We start from the raw sequence: 15065 nt of genomic DNA, 5'->3' as shown, positions 1-15065 counted from the left end.
CGCAAAAAATAGTGGTTATGGGTGCGGGCATGAGTATTACAGTACCCAACCCGCCCCATACCCGCACACACATATTATTATTATTATTATTTGGTAATATATAACAAATTAACTTAAGCAATAGCTTTCAAACTTACTTTTTTTTAAAAAAAAAGGTGAGTATTTAAGGTATTCATAATCATCACTAATTTATTCCCACTTATTTTTAAAATTTGTAAGTCATCAACCTACAACTTTAGGGCTATATTATAAAATTAAAATTATATCTTTTTCGTTTATTCCTTCTAAAAAAATATGCTTAGTTGAATGATTTTATTTGTTAAGTATTTGAATAATCTTTTGTATTTTTATTAGTGTTTTTTATTTAAAATTGTAGTTGTATTTTTGTTTAACAAAAATAGTGAAAAATATATTTTGGTTAACTAAATTGCGGGTAATGGGCACGGGTATGGGCAAATAGGTACCCAGAGGGTACGGAGACGGGCATTCAAGTTGCTACCCACGCGGGTATGGGTACGAGTACAAGTAATTTTTTAAACGCGGGTATGAGAATGGGTACTATAGTACCCTACCCAGACCCTACCCATTGCCATCCCTAGAAGACAAGAAGACAGAGTAAAATTAAAGACTATGGCATCAGTACTAAAGATACAGACTTAAGCCTTTAAAACGACCAAGCTTCACCCTAGAAAAGCCCCTGGACCCGCAGCTTTAAAAGTGACTAGATAATGATATAATTAAAGCATGAAACCATACACCTGGCATTCATAAATAACATAATATATGTTTTGAACCAACTAATAAGCAAAATTGAATTCAATAATAACTTTTTAATATTTGTTTTTTGTTCTATGAATTCAATAGTAATCTATGTTATTTTTTTATAAGGAAAATAAACAAAAAAACGAAATCCAGTAAACAATTGGGCTGGTATGAAGGACCAGAAAGTGATTACTGATTGGTCTTTATCGTGTGAGAAATTCTGGTGAATAAGGCGCCAACATATTTTTTTTTGTCAAGAAAACAAAAAGAAATGGATTCTCTTTCAACCAAAAAAACAAAATTGAATTCTCTTTTATGTGTCACTCAATTTTGCATCAACATTCTTATTCATTAATATTGATGTATTTTTATAAATTTCCTCGAAAAAGAAAAAAAAAATCGAAGAGATTTGTTTTTGGAAGCTAGCTTGTGTTAACATTGTTTGAATTTAGTTTAAAAAAAAAACATTGTTTGAATTTGATTTGTTTTTTGGATAGACAATGAATTATATAAAAAGAGACACAAGGGGTGCCAACCCATACAATGAAAAAAGAAAAGAATGTACAGAGAGAGGTGTGCAATAAACCCATTACCCATACATTGTTTGAATTTGATATTTCTAAGATTCCATCATGTACTATTCTCCATGAGTCTTACTCTTATTGAATACCATAAATGGACTATCGTAGCCTTCTTGTTGGAAAATGAATTCATTAAGGAAACTTTTCATTAGTTAGCTCGGGTCACTATTTCGTGTACAACAGTACAAGTCTACCTAACCAAGAAAGGAAGATGGTATTTTCACACCATTTTTATTATGTAGTAGTATTTAATTTATTTATATGCATGGATAAATTTTTTTTTATAAGCAATATGCACCAAATAAAAATTAAAGTACATGGTTTGAGAAATTATTATTTCGTCAAAGAAAAATTTGTAGCAGACTTTATCTATAAGGGCATAGTAAAATCACTGGCATTAAATTAAATCACAAGTAATTCTCAACCATACATGCATGTGGAGCATATGATCCAATCATATGCACAATGGTAGTAAATCTGAAAATATTACAAAGGTTTACACCAATAATACAGAATTTATTAGAATAATGAAAGCAAACTTCAATAGGGTGAAATTTATTAACTTATTGAGGTAAATGCAGATAAACAGGGTGATGAGACCATAATGGTTTATCATATGATTCTGATTATGAATTTCTGCCACACCAAATTCTGTGAATAATGGAATATCATAATTAACTTGATTGTGTTTCAGCCCATAGCAGTGATTGGCGCTACCTCTACCAAAGACTTCCTGTTGTTGTTAATTTCAGTTGTTCCAACATGAACATTCATGTCATGGGTCATGGGGACAAAGTCCTTGAAGCATTCTTCCAAGCATCGAAATTTTTCATCAGGATACAGAGTCCCAATCTCAATGTCATTAGGCCCCTCTATGCTGAAGTTAATTTGGCAACCATTGATGAAAATATCATGCGTGAACGCAGCTACAATGCTTCGAGGGATACAATTTTCTACACACAAATGAATAAACGTTTATGCGATAAAAACTTGCTAACATAAGCATTTAATTTAATAACTAAGTTGTTTGTCGAACCGTAAATTATAATGAAATTTTGATAAGGAAAAAATAAAAGTTGTAGACCTGCAGCTGCAGCAAGAAGATCTTCAGCTGAAACGATGGCTCTGGGGATTTTGCGACCAATAATCTTTTCCCATAAAGAAGCAAGCTCATTGATGCTGTAACAGTTGCTTGGGGGTCGAAAATGAACATTTTTGTTCCTTGTTCTGATATCATCAATGGCTTTCATTGTGAACTTTCCAATATCATTGCCATCCACAAAGTATGCTGCACATATATAAAAAAAAAACACTTCAAAATCTAGTTTTTAGTGATAATTGATTCCAAGAACAGAACAAATTGTTAATTTTTGCATGAGTCATCATCTAAATGGCCTACATAGTACATCATTGTAAATCAAGATTTGATTCATATGCTCCCAAATGTAGGGAATCAAATCTTACAGTACATCATTATAATATCCCCAAACATAAAAAGTTACTCCTAGCTAACTTTCCCCCTTAAGTGTGACAATGTGTTCTGTTTTCACTAATAAAAATTTCATAATAACTATGAAACAATCACTTTTTTTATATTATTTTCTTACATGTTTATAGAGAAAATGGTTCATTAATTTGGGCAATTGCATAGTAAATCATGTTAAAAAAAAACAGTTCAGTCATGAACCATATTTTTCCTTAAAGAAATTCTTTTAATCTGGGTACCAGATTTCTATAATTTATTATTTATAGACAAAATGATTTATTATTTTGCCAGCTGGGCCTGGGACCAACTGCATACATAAGACAGTACAGCACATATGTTGTCGCATAGGTTAATTGGTTTTTACTTAATCCACTCAATTATTATGCATTTATGTCTTTTAAAAGATGAATGTTAGTATAGTCAATGCAATAATGCCAAATATATATATAAAAAAAAGGAAAATGTCGTATGGCAGAACCCAGGTGTGTGCATGAACCACAACTAACTGCATTCAACATGCTTTAAATTTTCGCTAAAAAAATATGTTAATAAATATCATATTTATATATTATTTTATATGAAATAATTTCATTAGTCACAACAAAAAATGAAACGCTATTTGAAAACAAAGATTGAGATGTCAGTCAGTAGTGATGGTTGTTGGTTATATATACCTTTGACAGAGCCATCACCATAGATAAGAAACTGGTCCAGAGGTGGGGGAACCTTGGATGGGTGGCAATTGTCATGGTATGGCCAAGAAGCAATGGAGTTGCAACAAATGTAGGTGTAGGGAATCCCAGATTCCTCAATCAATCGCCTAATCAACCGTTTCTCTTTGTACATTGTTAGACCTGGCTCCACAGGATTAGCCCTGTCTGTATCATGCCCAAACTCTGAAGGCAAAAACCTCTACAACATTTTAATTACATTACATCAAATCACAATCAGTAACTAAATCACATGTTAATTTGGGATCATTTTCGAGTATATTTTCACCCAATAAATAAAAGCACAATTAAGAGATTAAGTATTATATCCGTTTCTTATTAAATGTTTATTTAGAAGGAAAAAAAATATTCTTATATATCTCTACTCAACATTTTAGGAGAGTTTTAAATAATATTTTTTCAAGTAATACTCTTATGAGAAAAATAAAGGATGAAAGATAAAATACATCATAAAGGATAAAATAGAAAAATAAATATTTCTTTTATAAAAATTAACAAAATAAACTACATTTCTTAATGTGTGTTTTTTTCTCTCTCCAAACAATTAAATAAAAGCGAAGATAGTACAAACTAGAACGCCACCGGCAGAAATTAATTATACAATTGATTTATATTGAGGTAATTATTTTGCACAATGTGATGAGGGGGATTGATCATTCTGTCATTTTCAATGACTTTTTCTAACAAGGCCCACTGTAATAAAACAGAAAAATTATTTGTGTACCCAAGGTAGAGAGTACCATTAGGTATTTATGTACCCAAGCAACGGTACAGTTATCCAGTAGTTAGGTAAGCAAAGACTTTTCAACACAAAAATTTTTGGTCCCTAAAACAGGTGTAAACGTTAGGGATAAAAAACTGAATTAAGCTTAAATTTTTCTCACATCACTTTTTTACATTTCTCAAATTCACATTCCTTTTCTATTTTGCCTTCTTAATCTCTCTAAACTTATCATAGCAAGTAAATATAATTCATGTTATTAAACATCACTTGAGACTTCATGATGCTCTATTTTCCTTTCTATCTTTATTTTTCTATCAATCATAGTATTTATCATATTTATTATTTATATTTTTTAGGATTGTCATTTGAGTGTAAGCACCCAAAAATGAGTGCCAACTACTTATTATTCATAAATATTTTGTTTAAAAAAATAGATAAATCTTATATCACCCAAATTTTCATATCTATTTTTTAAGGCATATCCAAAAATGAAATACTAAATAAATGAAAGTGTTGTGTTGACCTTGACCGTCTTTACAGACTTAATGGCGTCCACAAGTGTACGCTGATCCATGAGATTTCCTCCACCTACGAGTGAAATGACAACGTCTATCTCGTAGTCTTTCAAAATCTTCACCATCAATTCCTTGTCGTTTATAACACCCTGCCAAGTATAACATGATTTGTAACAATCAAGTAACCATCACCCTAAAACAGTACCAACATAAAAAATATTAAAATGAAGATATGGACCCTGAATAGGAAAAAAAAAACATCATGGGCTATAAAGGAAATTAATGGATAATCAATATCTTCCTTTAGTAATGATACGTGTACCATTAGTTAAAGAATGTGTCTTTGATCAAATATTTTGATTTTTTTTATCTCTCTCATTCAGTCACATATCATATCACATTTCTTCTCTCTAAGGTCTACACACTCACAAGGCAAAGGTTTATACACGATTTTTTTTTGGAGGGTTAGAATAAATTTTTTAAAAAATTATAAAATCTTTGGTGGCTGAACTATACAATAATGAAAAATAAATCTATTTAAAAATACATATAGTCGGTCGAGAAATAAAAATTCTTGAAGACGTGGGTCTTGTCAACTCCCTTTCAGAGACTAGGTACTAATATTTACCGATCTTCCTTCAGCATACCACACAAGAGGGATGAGCTTGTAACTGACTTCACTGTACCATTAAACCTACTTTTTAAAATAGTATGACTATATTGTAAATTATAAAAGTGTATTTTAAAAAATAAAAAGTAACATGAAATATCATGAGAGAAATGTACAGAGCTGTTTTATTTTATTTTGGACCATAAAATAAATGAGTAAAAAGGTAGTATTTTTAAGAGTTTAATGGATATGCACTGACAGTGTAAAATAGTTTTAAACAGACATCCAATTGAATTCCGCCAAATCAGAAAATATATTATTCTTTTAATTAAAATTAAAGTCAAATGTAATTATCTCTCCTATGTAGCATGCTTTGATTGGATGACTGTGTAAAACTATTTTACACTATCAGTGCATATCCATTAAACTCTATTTTTAATGAATAATGTCATCTCGCATATTATTAATAAATACGAGACTTCAAATTACACTAGAATTTATGTACCAAAAAAAATTACACTAGAATTCTCTACAAATACCTCAACTAGTATAGTGAGTTTGACTTACATGAATGACTTTAGCACCCCTGTCTTGAAAGCTTTTGACAATGGCAGCCTTGGAGGGAGTGAGAGACCCTGGCCTTAGAAGCAGATAGGTGGAGCGTCCAAGGCCAAGACTTGCCTTGGTCATGAACTGACCCATGAAACCGGTTGCTCCGATGATCAGTATTCGGCCTGCGGTTGCCGGAGGAGTGGCTGCCGTTGACACCATCTTTGGCTATTTTGGTAGCAGACAGAGTTTTGCCTCACTCACTCACTCACACACACACACTAAGAGTGTGAAAAAATATTACTGAGTGTATGGTATGCAGTATATAGCGATGAAGGTGGTATGGTTTATATAGGGGTTTATGGTTCTATTATGGACTTATGGTTATAGAAATTAATGTTGTTCTGTTCTCGCAAATCGTGCCAATTACAATTTTCATCTACTCTTCAACACTAGAAGGTGGTGACACAAGTTAGGATGATAACGAGTTTGTAAAAAAAATTTGAAGTTTAGCTCTCAGTGTCTCGATACTGCTCTGTTTGACTGATAGCTGGGATCACACGGGGATTTGGGTTTGGCACCCCACCCTTTAGGCTACGCGCCCCAGCATTTTTTTTTTATTCCAAAACTACCCATCGGTAAATGATTTGCCGATGTCAAAATACCAATCGGTAAATGATTTACCGTTATTGTTCCTCAGTATGAACACCTTCATCCCATTACCCAGAACACGAAGAACAATATCGGTTAATAATTAACCGATTCTAATATTGTATCGGTATATCATTTACCGATTTGTAATCTGTAAGTTTGATCACCTTTTCACCATTACTCCTCCCTCCACCAACCCCTCCACCATTACTCCTCCCTCCAACAACCCCCCACCAGCCCCCCATAACTCGCCCAAACTACCTTATTCTCCATTACTCCACTCCTCCCTCACATTTCACCTTCCCACCACCACCACCATCTCCACATTTCCACCACCACCACCACCAACACCACCACCACCAAGGGAAAGCTTTTAACTTCTGGTAAGTGTTGTTAGCTTTGGTACTTTATTTATAGTTAGTTTAAGTAGTTAGTTGTTAGTTTAAGTAGTTAGTTTAGTTAGTTAAGTTGGTAATTTAGGCTGCTGAATCGTGAACTGAATCGGTAAATGATTTACCGTTATAGTACCGGAATTTGATTTACCGTTATGGGGTCGGAATTTGATTTACCGTTATATGGTCGGTTATTGATTTACCGTTTTTGTTCCAGGGATGACAGAGTCATTTTTCTTTGGTGAATCACAATTGATACATGCTGCTGGATTGGAAAATGATAATCCAGAGGAGCAACCATCACTAGCTGAACCTCCGATTATATCTATAGATGTCTCTCATTTGTATCATACTGATCAGGTACTCATTGCACAAATTTTTGCATGCTTTGTTTGCTTTGTTTATGCCTTGTTTTATGCCTTATGCCTTGTTTATCCTGAAACAGCGTTTCCCTTTGAAAGATGATCTTATGAAATGGGTTCGCGACATTTCTATGGCAAATAATTTTGTTTTGGTGACAACAAAGTCTGATAGTGGTGCGAAGGGAAGAAAAGAATATGTCATTCTGGGGTGTGAGAAGCATGGTGCGTATATTCCCTACAGAGAACCGGATCTTGTTGAAGGAACGTCAACACAAAAGACAGGTTGTCCTTTTAGGCTAAAAGGACGACGTACGAAAGATGATAAAGGTTGGTGGTTGAAGGTGATGGACGGTAGACACATCCATCTCGCAGCTGAGTCACTAGTTGGCCACAATTACGCTGGTAGACTGAATAGTGAGGCGAAGGAGGACGTGATAAATCAGGCTAAGACTTGGGTTCCACCTAGAAAGATGTTGGCGTCCTTGAAGGAAAAAGATCCTTCAAACTTGACTACCATCCAACAAATTTATGGTGTTTGCAAGCGGTTCAGACAATCCGTTCGTGGGTCACTGACAGAGATACAATACTTGTTGAAGAAGTTGGACGGTGAGAAGTATGTTCACTTCGAACGAAATGAACCCGGATCGGAAGTGATTAGAGATATATTTTGGGCTCATCCGAATGCCGTCAAACTTTTCAACACATTCCCATATGTAGTGATCATGGATTGCACATACAAGACCAGCAAATACAAACTACCCTTGCTCGAGATTGTTGGCCTGACCTCCACGGATAAAACATACTCAATAGCATTCTGTTACATTGGCAGTGAGACCACAGAGGACTACATTTGGGCATTGGAGTGTATGAAGTCTCTGATTTCCGACCAATCCAGGTTGCCTAGAGTGATTGTGACGGACAGAGATCTTGCTTTATTGAGTGCTGCTTCACAAAGCCTTCCCACCACCACCCATTTACTATGCTTGTGGCACATCAACAAGTGTGTTTTGGCAAAGTGCAAAGAGTATGTTGGCACGGATGATTTTGCTCAAGAGGTTATGGACAAGTGGGCCGAATTGGTAGATGCTCCAACAGTTCCAGAATTTGAAGCTCATTGGATTGAATTGTTTAACATGTGCAAGCATAAACACAAGTTGAAATTTGCCACTTATTGTTCTACTACATGGTTGGTCCACAAGCAGAAATTTGCCAAGGCATGGACAAATCATGTGATGCATTTTGGAACAACAACAAGTAACAGGTACAAAAATTATGTTATGACTTGTTATATGTATTTCATTTCATAGATTATTACAGTATTAATTCTTACATGTGCGTTGTTGGTTTGCAGGGCTGAAGGTGCACATGCCAGCTTGAAGTTGATGTTGCGGAACAGTAAGGGTGACCTGGCCACATCATGGGATGCGTCGCATAGTTTGACCACCAATCGCCACACTGAGATAGTAGCATCGTTTGAGCGCAGTATGAATAAAATTGATCACCTTTTCAAGACCCCTTTCTACACAAATATTAGGGGATTTGTGTCAATCAAATGCCTGAAACTCATTGATGCTGAACTGACAAGAATGCGAGCCTCCGGTGGCAGATGCGATTGCTTATTGAGAGAGACTCATGGACTACCTTGCGGTTGTCAACTTGCAGGTTACCGGTCAACCACTCTCCTCTCAACTACTTCCAATTATTTATATTTGTGATTCAATGTAACATGTCTGTGAACTTGCAGATTATGAGAGGATTCCGTACGAGGCCATTCATCCATTCTGGAAGAGCCTAAGTTGGGAGCATGTACCTGTTGTAGATACTGGCAGCTCAGATATTTGCGGACTAAACCATGGAGAGATGCACCCAGAAGTTGAGGCACTGACACGTTATTTCCATTCTTTGGATACTGGAGGGCAGAGTATGGTAAGGAGGAAGCTTCAAGCGATATATTGTCCTGAAAGGAGTACACTATGTACTCCTGAGCTTCGGATAAAGTCCAACCGCACTCCTAAGTTGAAGGAGAGCAAACAACCCAAGGGTCGAGCAATAGGATCCTTGACTCGTGATCCTTCAGCGTTTGAACTTACTGACAAGAAGATTAAAGAGGAAAAGAAGTCTTCACAACCAGCAAAGAGGAAGAAGCGTGTGAAGAAGTCTGATACAAGCCATTTCATGTGTAACTTTCCAGCCTTTCTCCATCCATATATTGGCACAATTACAGATGTTGAGGATGATGGTAACTGTGGCTATAGATCCATTGCTGCATTAATGGGGCATTCCGCCGGTCAGGACGGTTGGCCTTGGGTTAGGGCTACATTGATACAAGAACTTGAGACCAATGTGTTAATGTATAATAGGATGTGGGGCACAGATGTTGTTAATGCCTTACATAATCGTCTCACTCTTCCTATTGGTGACCCGGCCACCCCTGACAAATGGTTTCAACTGCCAGAGATGGGATACCTTGTTGCCACAAAGTACCAATTGGTTCTCGTATCCTTATCCTCTATGGGTTGTAACACATACTTTCCACTGATAGGAGCCGGCCCACGAGATGAGCATTCTGTTATAGCTATTGGACATGTGATAAATCACTGGGTACAGGTATATTTTGACCAAATACACTAATATTTTAGTTGCCTACTAGCTTGTCGATTAATTTTTGTATGTGGAAGTTATCTAATTTTATGGTTATTCTCTAAAATGCAGCTCCAATTAACTGCTGGACATCCTATGCCGACTATTGCTCCCCAGTGGGATTGGCACGCTGATCTTGCCTCCAAATACTGGAGGAACCTATATCGTCCACGTTTAGACATGTATGATGCACAATTCCATGCTTGGCTTGGTGCTTTTAGTGGTCATGCGGACTATGTGGACATCACCACAGATTGAATGTTCTTGTATTGTGTAATATTAATTTGTAAACTCTCTGTAATTTGGTAGAATGTGGCCCTTATCACAGGTTGTTGTTAATGATGAAAACCTAGACATCATCGTAGATTGGCAGGTTCATGCGTGTACTTTTGGTAATGTTAATTTGATGTACTTTTGGTAATGTTAATTTGATGTACTCTTGTCATTTTCATTTTCATTACCCTCCACCACCAACCCTGACATTACTCTCAACCACCAGCCCCAACCACTCTTCTACCATCCACCAGTACACCTTAAATGTTTTGACCGCACTCCTGAGCTATAAATCTATGTTGTGTCTTGCCTCTTCTTCTCACTCTTCATTCCTCATCTTCCTGTCTATTGTGTCTTGACTCTTCTTCTTACTCCTCATTCTACACAATGGAACAAGACCCAAATCCATTCCTCCGCCATTGCAAAGGTCAAAGCAACAACTCTGGCAGCTCTCGTCCTCTCATTCCTGGCCCGGCTGGCGCCATCCAGGCTGCCATGTATGCCCGTAGATCCACCCCGAACACACCACTCATTCCGACCCAGGAAATCGTGAGGCGTGTGCTAGATCATGGATCAACCGAAACCGATCCTGATTTCAACTCACATGCTTGGCTATCAGCCCTGCAAGAGTGGGGAATAGCCACTCCGCTGGGCTCTCTGACAGCGAACGTTGAGAGGGTGGAGAATGTTGTTGCTGTTATCAAATCTTGCACTCCCAATGGATTTGGAGATGCGAAAGTTACCCTCAAGGTATGTCTTGAGTTTGGGTTTTGTAAGGCCTTGTTTTTTGTCCCCCTTGACTAACCGTTCTAATTTACTTCTCAAACGATTTCAAAAATTTAGGACCCCACGGGTGCCGTTGATGCTAGCATCCACCGCAAGGCATTTACTCACAGTGAATTTGCGAATGACATAACTGTTGGATCTGTTCTCGTTCTCCAAAAGGTCTGAAACCTAAACATGAAACTTGCTTCATTTTTTGGACAGTTAAGCATGGTTTAATTAAAGTATACATTTCACTTGCAGGTTGCTGTGTTTGCACCTAGAGGAACTGTTTGTTATCTTAATATAACATTGCCCAACCTAGTGAAGGTATTCCCAAAAGATTGCGGACCCCATGACTTCATCGATATCACAGAGGAATAATTTTGTTTTCGGTGTTGCTTATGTTTAATTTGGTTGTGTAACCGTTTAACTTATTGTCATGGATTACTACATGCTTTGAATTATTTATATGTTGTCGTTGTTTCTGTTTTTTTCATTATAAGAGTCATAATATTAAGACTAAAAATATAACACATGCAAATAAAACGAGGAAAGAGTCATAACATAACATAAAAAGTCCTAACATATACATAATAATGGATCCCACATAACAAGTGTAATAAAATCACTCTCCCCGACCCCGCCCCCTGCGACCTCTGGGTCCACGAGCTCGACCTCCACGAACACCCTCTCCAGGATCACCCTCTCCACGAGCTCTGCCTCCACGAGCTCCGCCTCCACGGGGTCTGCCTCCACGAGCTCTGCCTCCACGAGCTCTGCCTCCCGCAGCTGCGGCTCCTCGAATAGCAGAAAAGGCAACTCCCTGGGTACCAACGAAGGAACTCCGTCGAAAGAGATCGAGCGCCCTCTCCGTGAGGATCCGGGGCTGTGTCCCTGGAGCATAAGCACCTGGCACCTCCAGGGACTGCTCCAACAACTCCACACCCCTACGTATGGCAGACTGCATAAAAATAATATACAAAAATAATTTCATTAACAAAAATCACAATTGAATGAATAAAAATAATATACAAGTTTAGAATCCAAACTTACCACGGCACTAAGCTCCTCCCTCCTATCCTCAGGGATGATGAACACATGTGACACTCTGCTATACCACCTCATGTAACCCTCCACCGCCTCTCCCGGATATGTAGCAGGTATCCCCTGAGAGCGGAGGTGCGGCTCAAACTCAGCATAGGCAGCATCTGCGGTCTCAGCAAGGGACCCCGTCGTCTGGATCTCAGAGGGGTGTCGAGGGATGTCCTGTATGAAGCCAAACTGGCGCATAACCCGCTCTGGTAGATGTAGGCTCACAGACCGGCCGTAAGGTGTCCGGATGTAGCCGGAATAGAGGGCCCTGGGATCCCGCGGTCGAACATCTCGATGGTCCTCAAAAGGGGTCCATGTGATATCATCCACTGTAAGCTCATCGAGCATGACCCGTCTCTCATCGAGTCCGGAATGCGCGATCCGAGACGTGGACCACCGCTGCGCCCTAGGCTGGTCCTGTGTGTAGCCGGGGACCTCCGTCCTGATAATGACGCTGCTGGATATGTACTCATACGCCCATGACAGCACGAGGGAGGTGAACCCACCGATCTGCGCTGTCTTCCTGCGGGAAGCACGACTCAGCTGTTCGTACAACGAAGCCAGCGCAATCGCACCCCACGCGTACTCCGACACGCGACCGAGGTCCTCAAGCATCCCGATCCAGTAGATAGTAGTGTGGTAACCACCACTCTTGCTGGCAAAGAGGGTGGCACCAAGCTGGTTCACCAGCCAGATCCTAGCAGCATCCTCATAGCGTCCCCCTACAATGAAATGAATTAAGTTAACAGTTATTAATAATACTCTAAAAATAAATACAACTTAATAAAGTAATTATTAAGACATACCATCCATAGCAGACGTGTACATGGTCTTCAAAGTAATGAACCGAATGTTCTGGCCACCCGCCGCCTCAAACTCAGCCAGATAAGCAGCAACAGATCCTCCCAGGAGCTGGGCGCAGAGCGCTGCAACCTCGTCTCGCTCCCCTCTGCCCGGAGTGTAGAACCTCGACCCTGTGGGAAGATGGAGAATAGCTGACACATCGTCCAGGGTGATAGTCATCTCCCCGAACGGCATGTGGAAGCTACTCGTCTCCTCATGCCATCTCTCAACAAGGGCCAGTACGACAGCTGGGTCTGTCTCCGGTAACCCGCACCAAGGCAGGTGATACAAACCCGTCTGCTGCAGCAGCTGTCGCACAGCTGTGTGGGCCTCTGAATCGCCATCACAGGGGAGGTTCCATACCTTCCCCCCAACAGTGGCCACCCTCAATGTCCGACGGTCCACGTACCGCGGGTCTGTGCGAAGAAGTGCCTGCCACGTCCAAGGAGCCTTGTGGTCAGGATAATGCGCAAGAAGCGACAGATCCTCAGGCCCCCCGGGAAACGGTGCCACCCTCTGGATGAGGTCGTCATCCGCGCCGCCCTCTGCCACCACATCTGGCACAACATCAGCAGCATCAATCTCCTCCTGGAGAATAAGAGGCTCCTCCTCCTCACCACTGGCCTCAGAAGCAGTCTCAGAAGCAGTCTCAGAAGCAGACTCCTCGCCATTGGGCTCCGAAGAAGACTGCTCGCCAGATGTCTCCTCAAGAGGTAACTCAACCATCGGAGAGACCGGAGTAGGATGAGGCTGAGGCTCAGCCGGAGTACCTGACGGAGCTGTAGTAGATGGACCACCTGACGGAGGTGTAGCAGACGGACACGGAGACGGAGCCCCGGCCGGAGTAGCAGACGGAGACGGAGACGGGGCCGAAGCCTCAACCGCCTGACTAGCTGCTCGATGGTCGCCGCGCCGCGTAGAAGCATGCAAGCGCTCGTGGCGATCCTCTGCATCATCGACTGTAGAAGATCGAGACCTCTTCCTCCCGCCCTTCATTCTCCTATGAAAAGCAAACAAATTTAACATCAAATTACAACTTGAACAACTTTAACAGTTACAACTTGTACAAACATCTCTCATATAGCAACAAACATCTCTCATATAGAAACAAACATCTCTCATATAGCATCAACACCCTTTCTAATTTGTCAATCTAGATAACTAAAATGCAACATTAAGGAAGTTCCCTAGTTCTAATAAGCCGATACCATCAACACCCTTTCCCAGTGTCATGACACTAAAATATTTGAAAATTTGTACAAAATATTCAGCCCAATAGATGGAGGAAAACTAAAAAAAACTGGCTTAAAAAAACTGCCTTAAACTGCCTTAAACTGGTTTAGAATCGGGAAATGTTTTCCCATTACAGAATCGGAAAAACATTTTCCATTACAGAATCGGAAAATGTTTTTCCGATTTTACAGTAACCCAGAAACCAGAACTGGAAACGACCCACTCGTGCCTATGACCGTTTCATGCCATTTCAGTCAATAAAACCTACCTCTAATCAATAATCAACTACCCTAGTGTTCAACATTCACCTAATAATCCATCAACTACCTCTAATCATCAATCAATGTGAGAGAATCAATAAAAATGGAACTTACCTTTTGAATGTAATGGAATGGGAGTTCCGGAGCTTTGAGGAAGCTTTGATGATGATGGGACCGAACGCAAGTTTGGGAGAGATTTGAAGAGGGAGTGATTTGGGGAGGGAAATGGGTTTTGAAAATTATGTTTCAAAACCTATCTGATGCTGTTATATCAATACGAATCGGTAAATGATAAACCGATACGTATCGGAAAATCATTTACCGATATTAATCCTGAGGGTTTCCGGTAATTTCCCCACTTTAAGTGGGGCGGGAAGCCTAAGGGCTGGGGTGTTAAACCCACACGGGAGCCTGCCTGCAAGTGACACTCACTCAACTGACTCAAGCCGCCTAGTGTTAGTGAGTCACTAGCTAAGGAAAAAGTAAAAAAAAAAACATATTAAAAATACGTGTTTGGTCTTTGTATATCAGTTGAGTTAGGTATGCGTTGACTTTTATCTCAATCTATAGAAAGAGTTATGCGTACATTAACTTTA

At 39.3% G+C, this 15065-nt stretch overlaps 4 protein-coding genes across 5 annotated transcripts; 2 read left to right on the top strand and 2 right to left on the bottom strand.

The window, feature by feature from the left end:
* Positions 1 to 1707: 1707 nt before the first annotated feature.
* LOC130739595 (leucoanthocyanidin reductase-like) lies at positions 1708 to 6298 on the bottom strand. Its single transcript, XM_057591928.1, has 5 exons — positions 5977 to 6298; positions 4808 to 4948; positions 3504 to 3741; positions 2428 to 2631; positions 1708 to 2296 (listed from the first exon to the last, which is right to left on the bottom strand). Exons 1-5 carry the CDS (start codon positions 6178 to 6180, stop codon positions 2034 to 2036), a joined length of 1050 nt encoding a protein of 349 aa, XP_057447911.1. The 5' UTR covers positions 6181 to 6298; the 3' UTR covers positions 1708 to 2033.
* Positions 6299 to 6534: 236 nt separating this feature from the next.
* LOC130739592 (uncharacterized) lies at positions 6535 to 10446 on the top strand. Its single transcript, XM_057591925.1, has 5 exons — positions 6535 to 6992; positions 7219 to 8624; positions 8715 to 9025; positions 9108 to 9970; positions 10076 to 10446. The coding sequence occupies exons 2-5, from the start codon at positions 7333 to 7335 to the stop codon at positions 10259 to 10261; spliced, it is 2652 nt and encodes an 883-aa protein (XP_057447908.1). The 5' UTR covers positions 6535 to 6992; positions 7219 to 7332; the 3' UTR covers positions 10262 to 10446.
* Positions 10447 to 10546: 100 nt separating this feature from the next.
* LOC130739596 (uncharacterized) lies at positions 10547 to 11562 on the top strand. The gene is made up of 3 exons (XM_057591929.1): positions 10547 to 11026; positions 11120 to 11221; positions 11303 to 11562. Exons 1-3 carry the CDS (start codon positions 10664 to 10666, stop codon positions 11420 to 11422), a joined length of 585 nt encoding a protein of 194 aa, XP_057447912.1. The 5' UTR covers positions 10547 to 10663; the 3' UTR covers positions 11423 to 11562.
* LOC130739594 (serine/threonine-protein phosphatase 7 long form homolog) lies at positions 11555 to 14865 on the bottom strand. 2 transcript variants are annotated; one of them, XM_057591927.1, is made up of 4 exons: positions 14584 to 14865; positions 12940 to 13976; positions 12095 to 12855; positions 11555 to 12002 (listed from the first exon to the last, which is right to left on the bottom strand). In XM_057591927.1, exons 2-4 carry the CDS (start codon positions 13970 to 13972, stop codon positions 11667 to 11669), a joined length of 2130 nt encoding a protein of 709 aa, XP_057447910.1. In that variant the 5' UTR covers positions 13973 to 13976; positions 14584 to 14865; the 3' UTR covers positions 11555 to 11666. The 2 variants fall into 2 exon arrangements, with proteins under 2 accessions (XP_057447910.1, XP_057447909.1); XM_057591926.1 differs by lacking the exon at positions 14584 to 14865 and having other exon boundaries at positions 12940 to 14445.
* Between the last annotated feature and the right edge of the window lie 200 nt (positions 14866 to 15065).

The sequence above is a fragment of the Lotus japonicus genome, chromosome 2 (genome assembly GCF_012489685.1).
Source record: "Lotus japonicus ecotype B-129 chromosome 2, LjGifu_v1.2".
Lineage (NCBI taxonomy): Eukaryota > Viridiplantae > Streptophyta > Magnoliopsida > Fabales > Fabaceae > Lotus > Lotus japonicus.
The sequence above is the reverse complement of the archived record's forward strand: the minus strand, read 5'-3'. Positions and strand labels throughout refer to the sequence as shown.

Excerpts from the sequence above, each read along its gene's own strand:
- LOC130739592 (XM_057591925.1), top strand. The coding sequence starts at position 7,333 with ATGTCTCTCATTTGTATCATACTGATCAGGTACTCATTGCACAAATTT. Across the intron at positions 9,026-9,107 it reads TTGCGGTTGTCAACTTGCAG|ATTATGAGAGGATTCCGTAC; the intron begins GTTACCGGTCAA and ends GTGAACTTGCAG. Across the intron at positions 9,971-10,075 it reads TGATAAATCACTGGGTACAG|CTCCAATTAACTGCTGGACA; the intron begins GTATATTTTGAC and ends TCTAAAATGCAG.
- LOC130739596 (XM_057591929.1), top strand. The coding sequence starts at position 10,664 with ATGGAACAAGACCCAAATCCATTCCTCCGCCATTGCAAAGGTCAAAGC. Across the intron at positions 11,027-11,119 it reads ATGCGAAAGTTACCCTCAAG|GACCCCACGGGTGCCGTTGA; the intron begins GTATGTCTTGAG and ends TCAAAAATTTAG. Across the intron at positions 11,222-11,302 it reads CTGTTCTCGTTCTCCAAAAG|GTTGCTGTGTTTGCACCTAG; the intron begins GTCTGAAACCTA and ends TTTCACTTGCAG.
- LOC130739595 (XM_057591928.1), bottom strand. The coding sequence starts at position 6,180 with ATGGTGTCAACGGCAGCCACTCCTCCGGCAACCGCAGGCCGAATACTG. Across the intron at positions 4,949-5,976 it reads GGGGTGCTAAAGTCATTCAT|GGTGTTATAAACGACAAGGA; the intron begins GTAAGTCAAACT and ends TATACTTGGCAG. Across the intron at positions 3,742-4,807 it reads AGTCTGTAAAGACGGTCAAG|AGGTTTTTGCCTTCAGAGTT; the intron begins GTCAACACAACA and ends AAAATGTTGTAG.
- LOC130739594 (XM_057591926.1), bottom strand. The coding sequence starts at position 14,002 with ATGTTAAATTTGTTTGCTTTTCATAGGAGAATGAAGGGCGGGAGGAAG. Across the intron at positions 12,856-12,939 it reads GTACACGTCTGCTATGGATG|GGGGACGCTATGAGGATGCT; the intron begins GTATGTCTTAAT and ends ATTTCATTGTAG. Across the intron at positions 12,003-12,094 it reads GGGAGGAGCTTAGTGCCGTG|TCTGCCATACGTAGGGGTGT; the intron begins GTAAGTTTGGAT and ends ATTTTTATGCAG.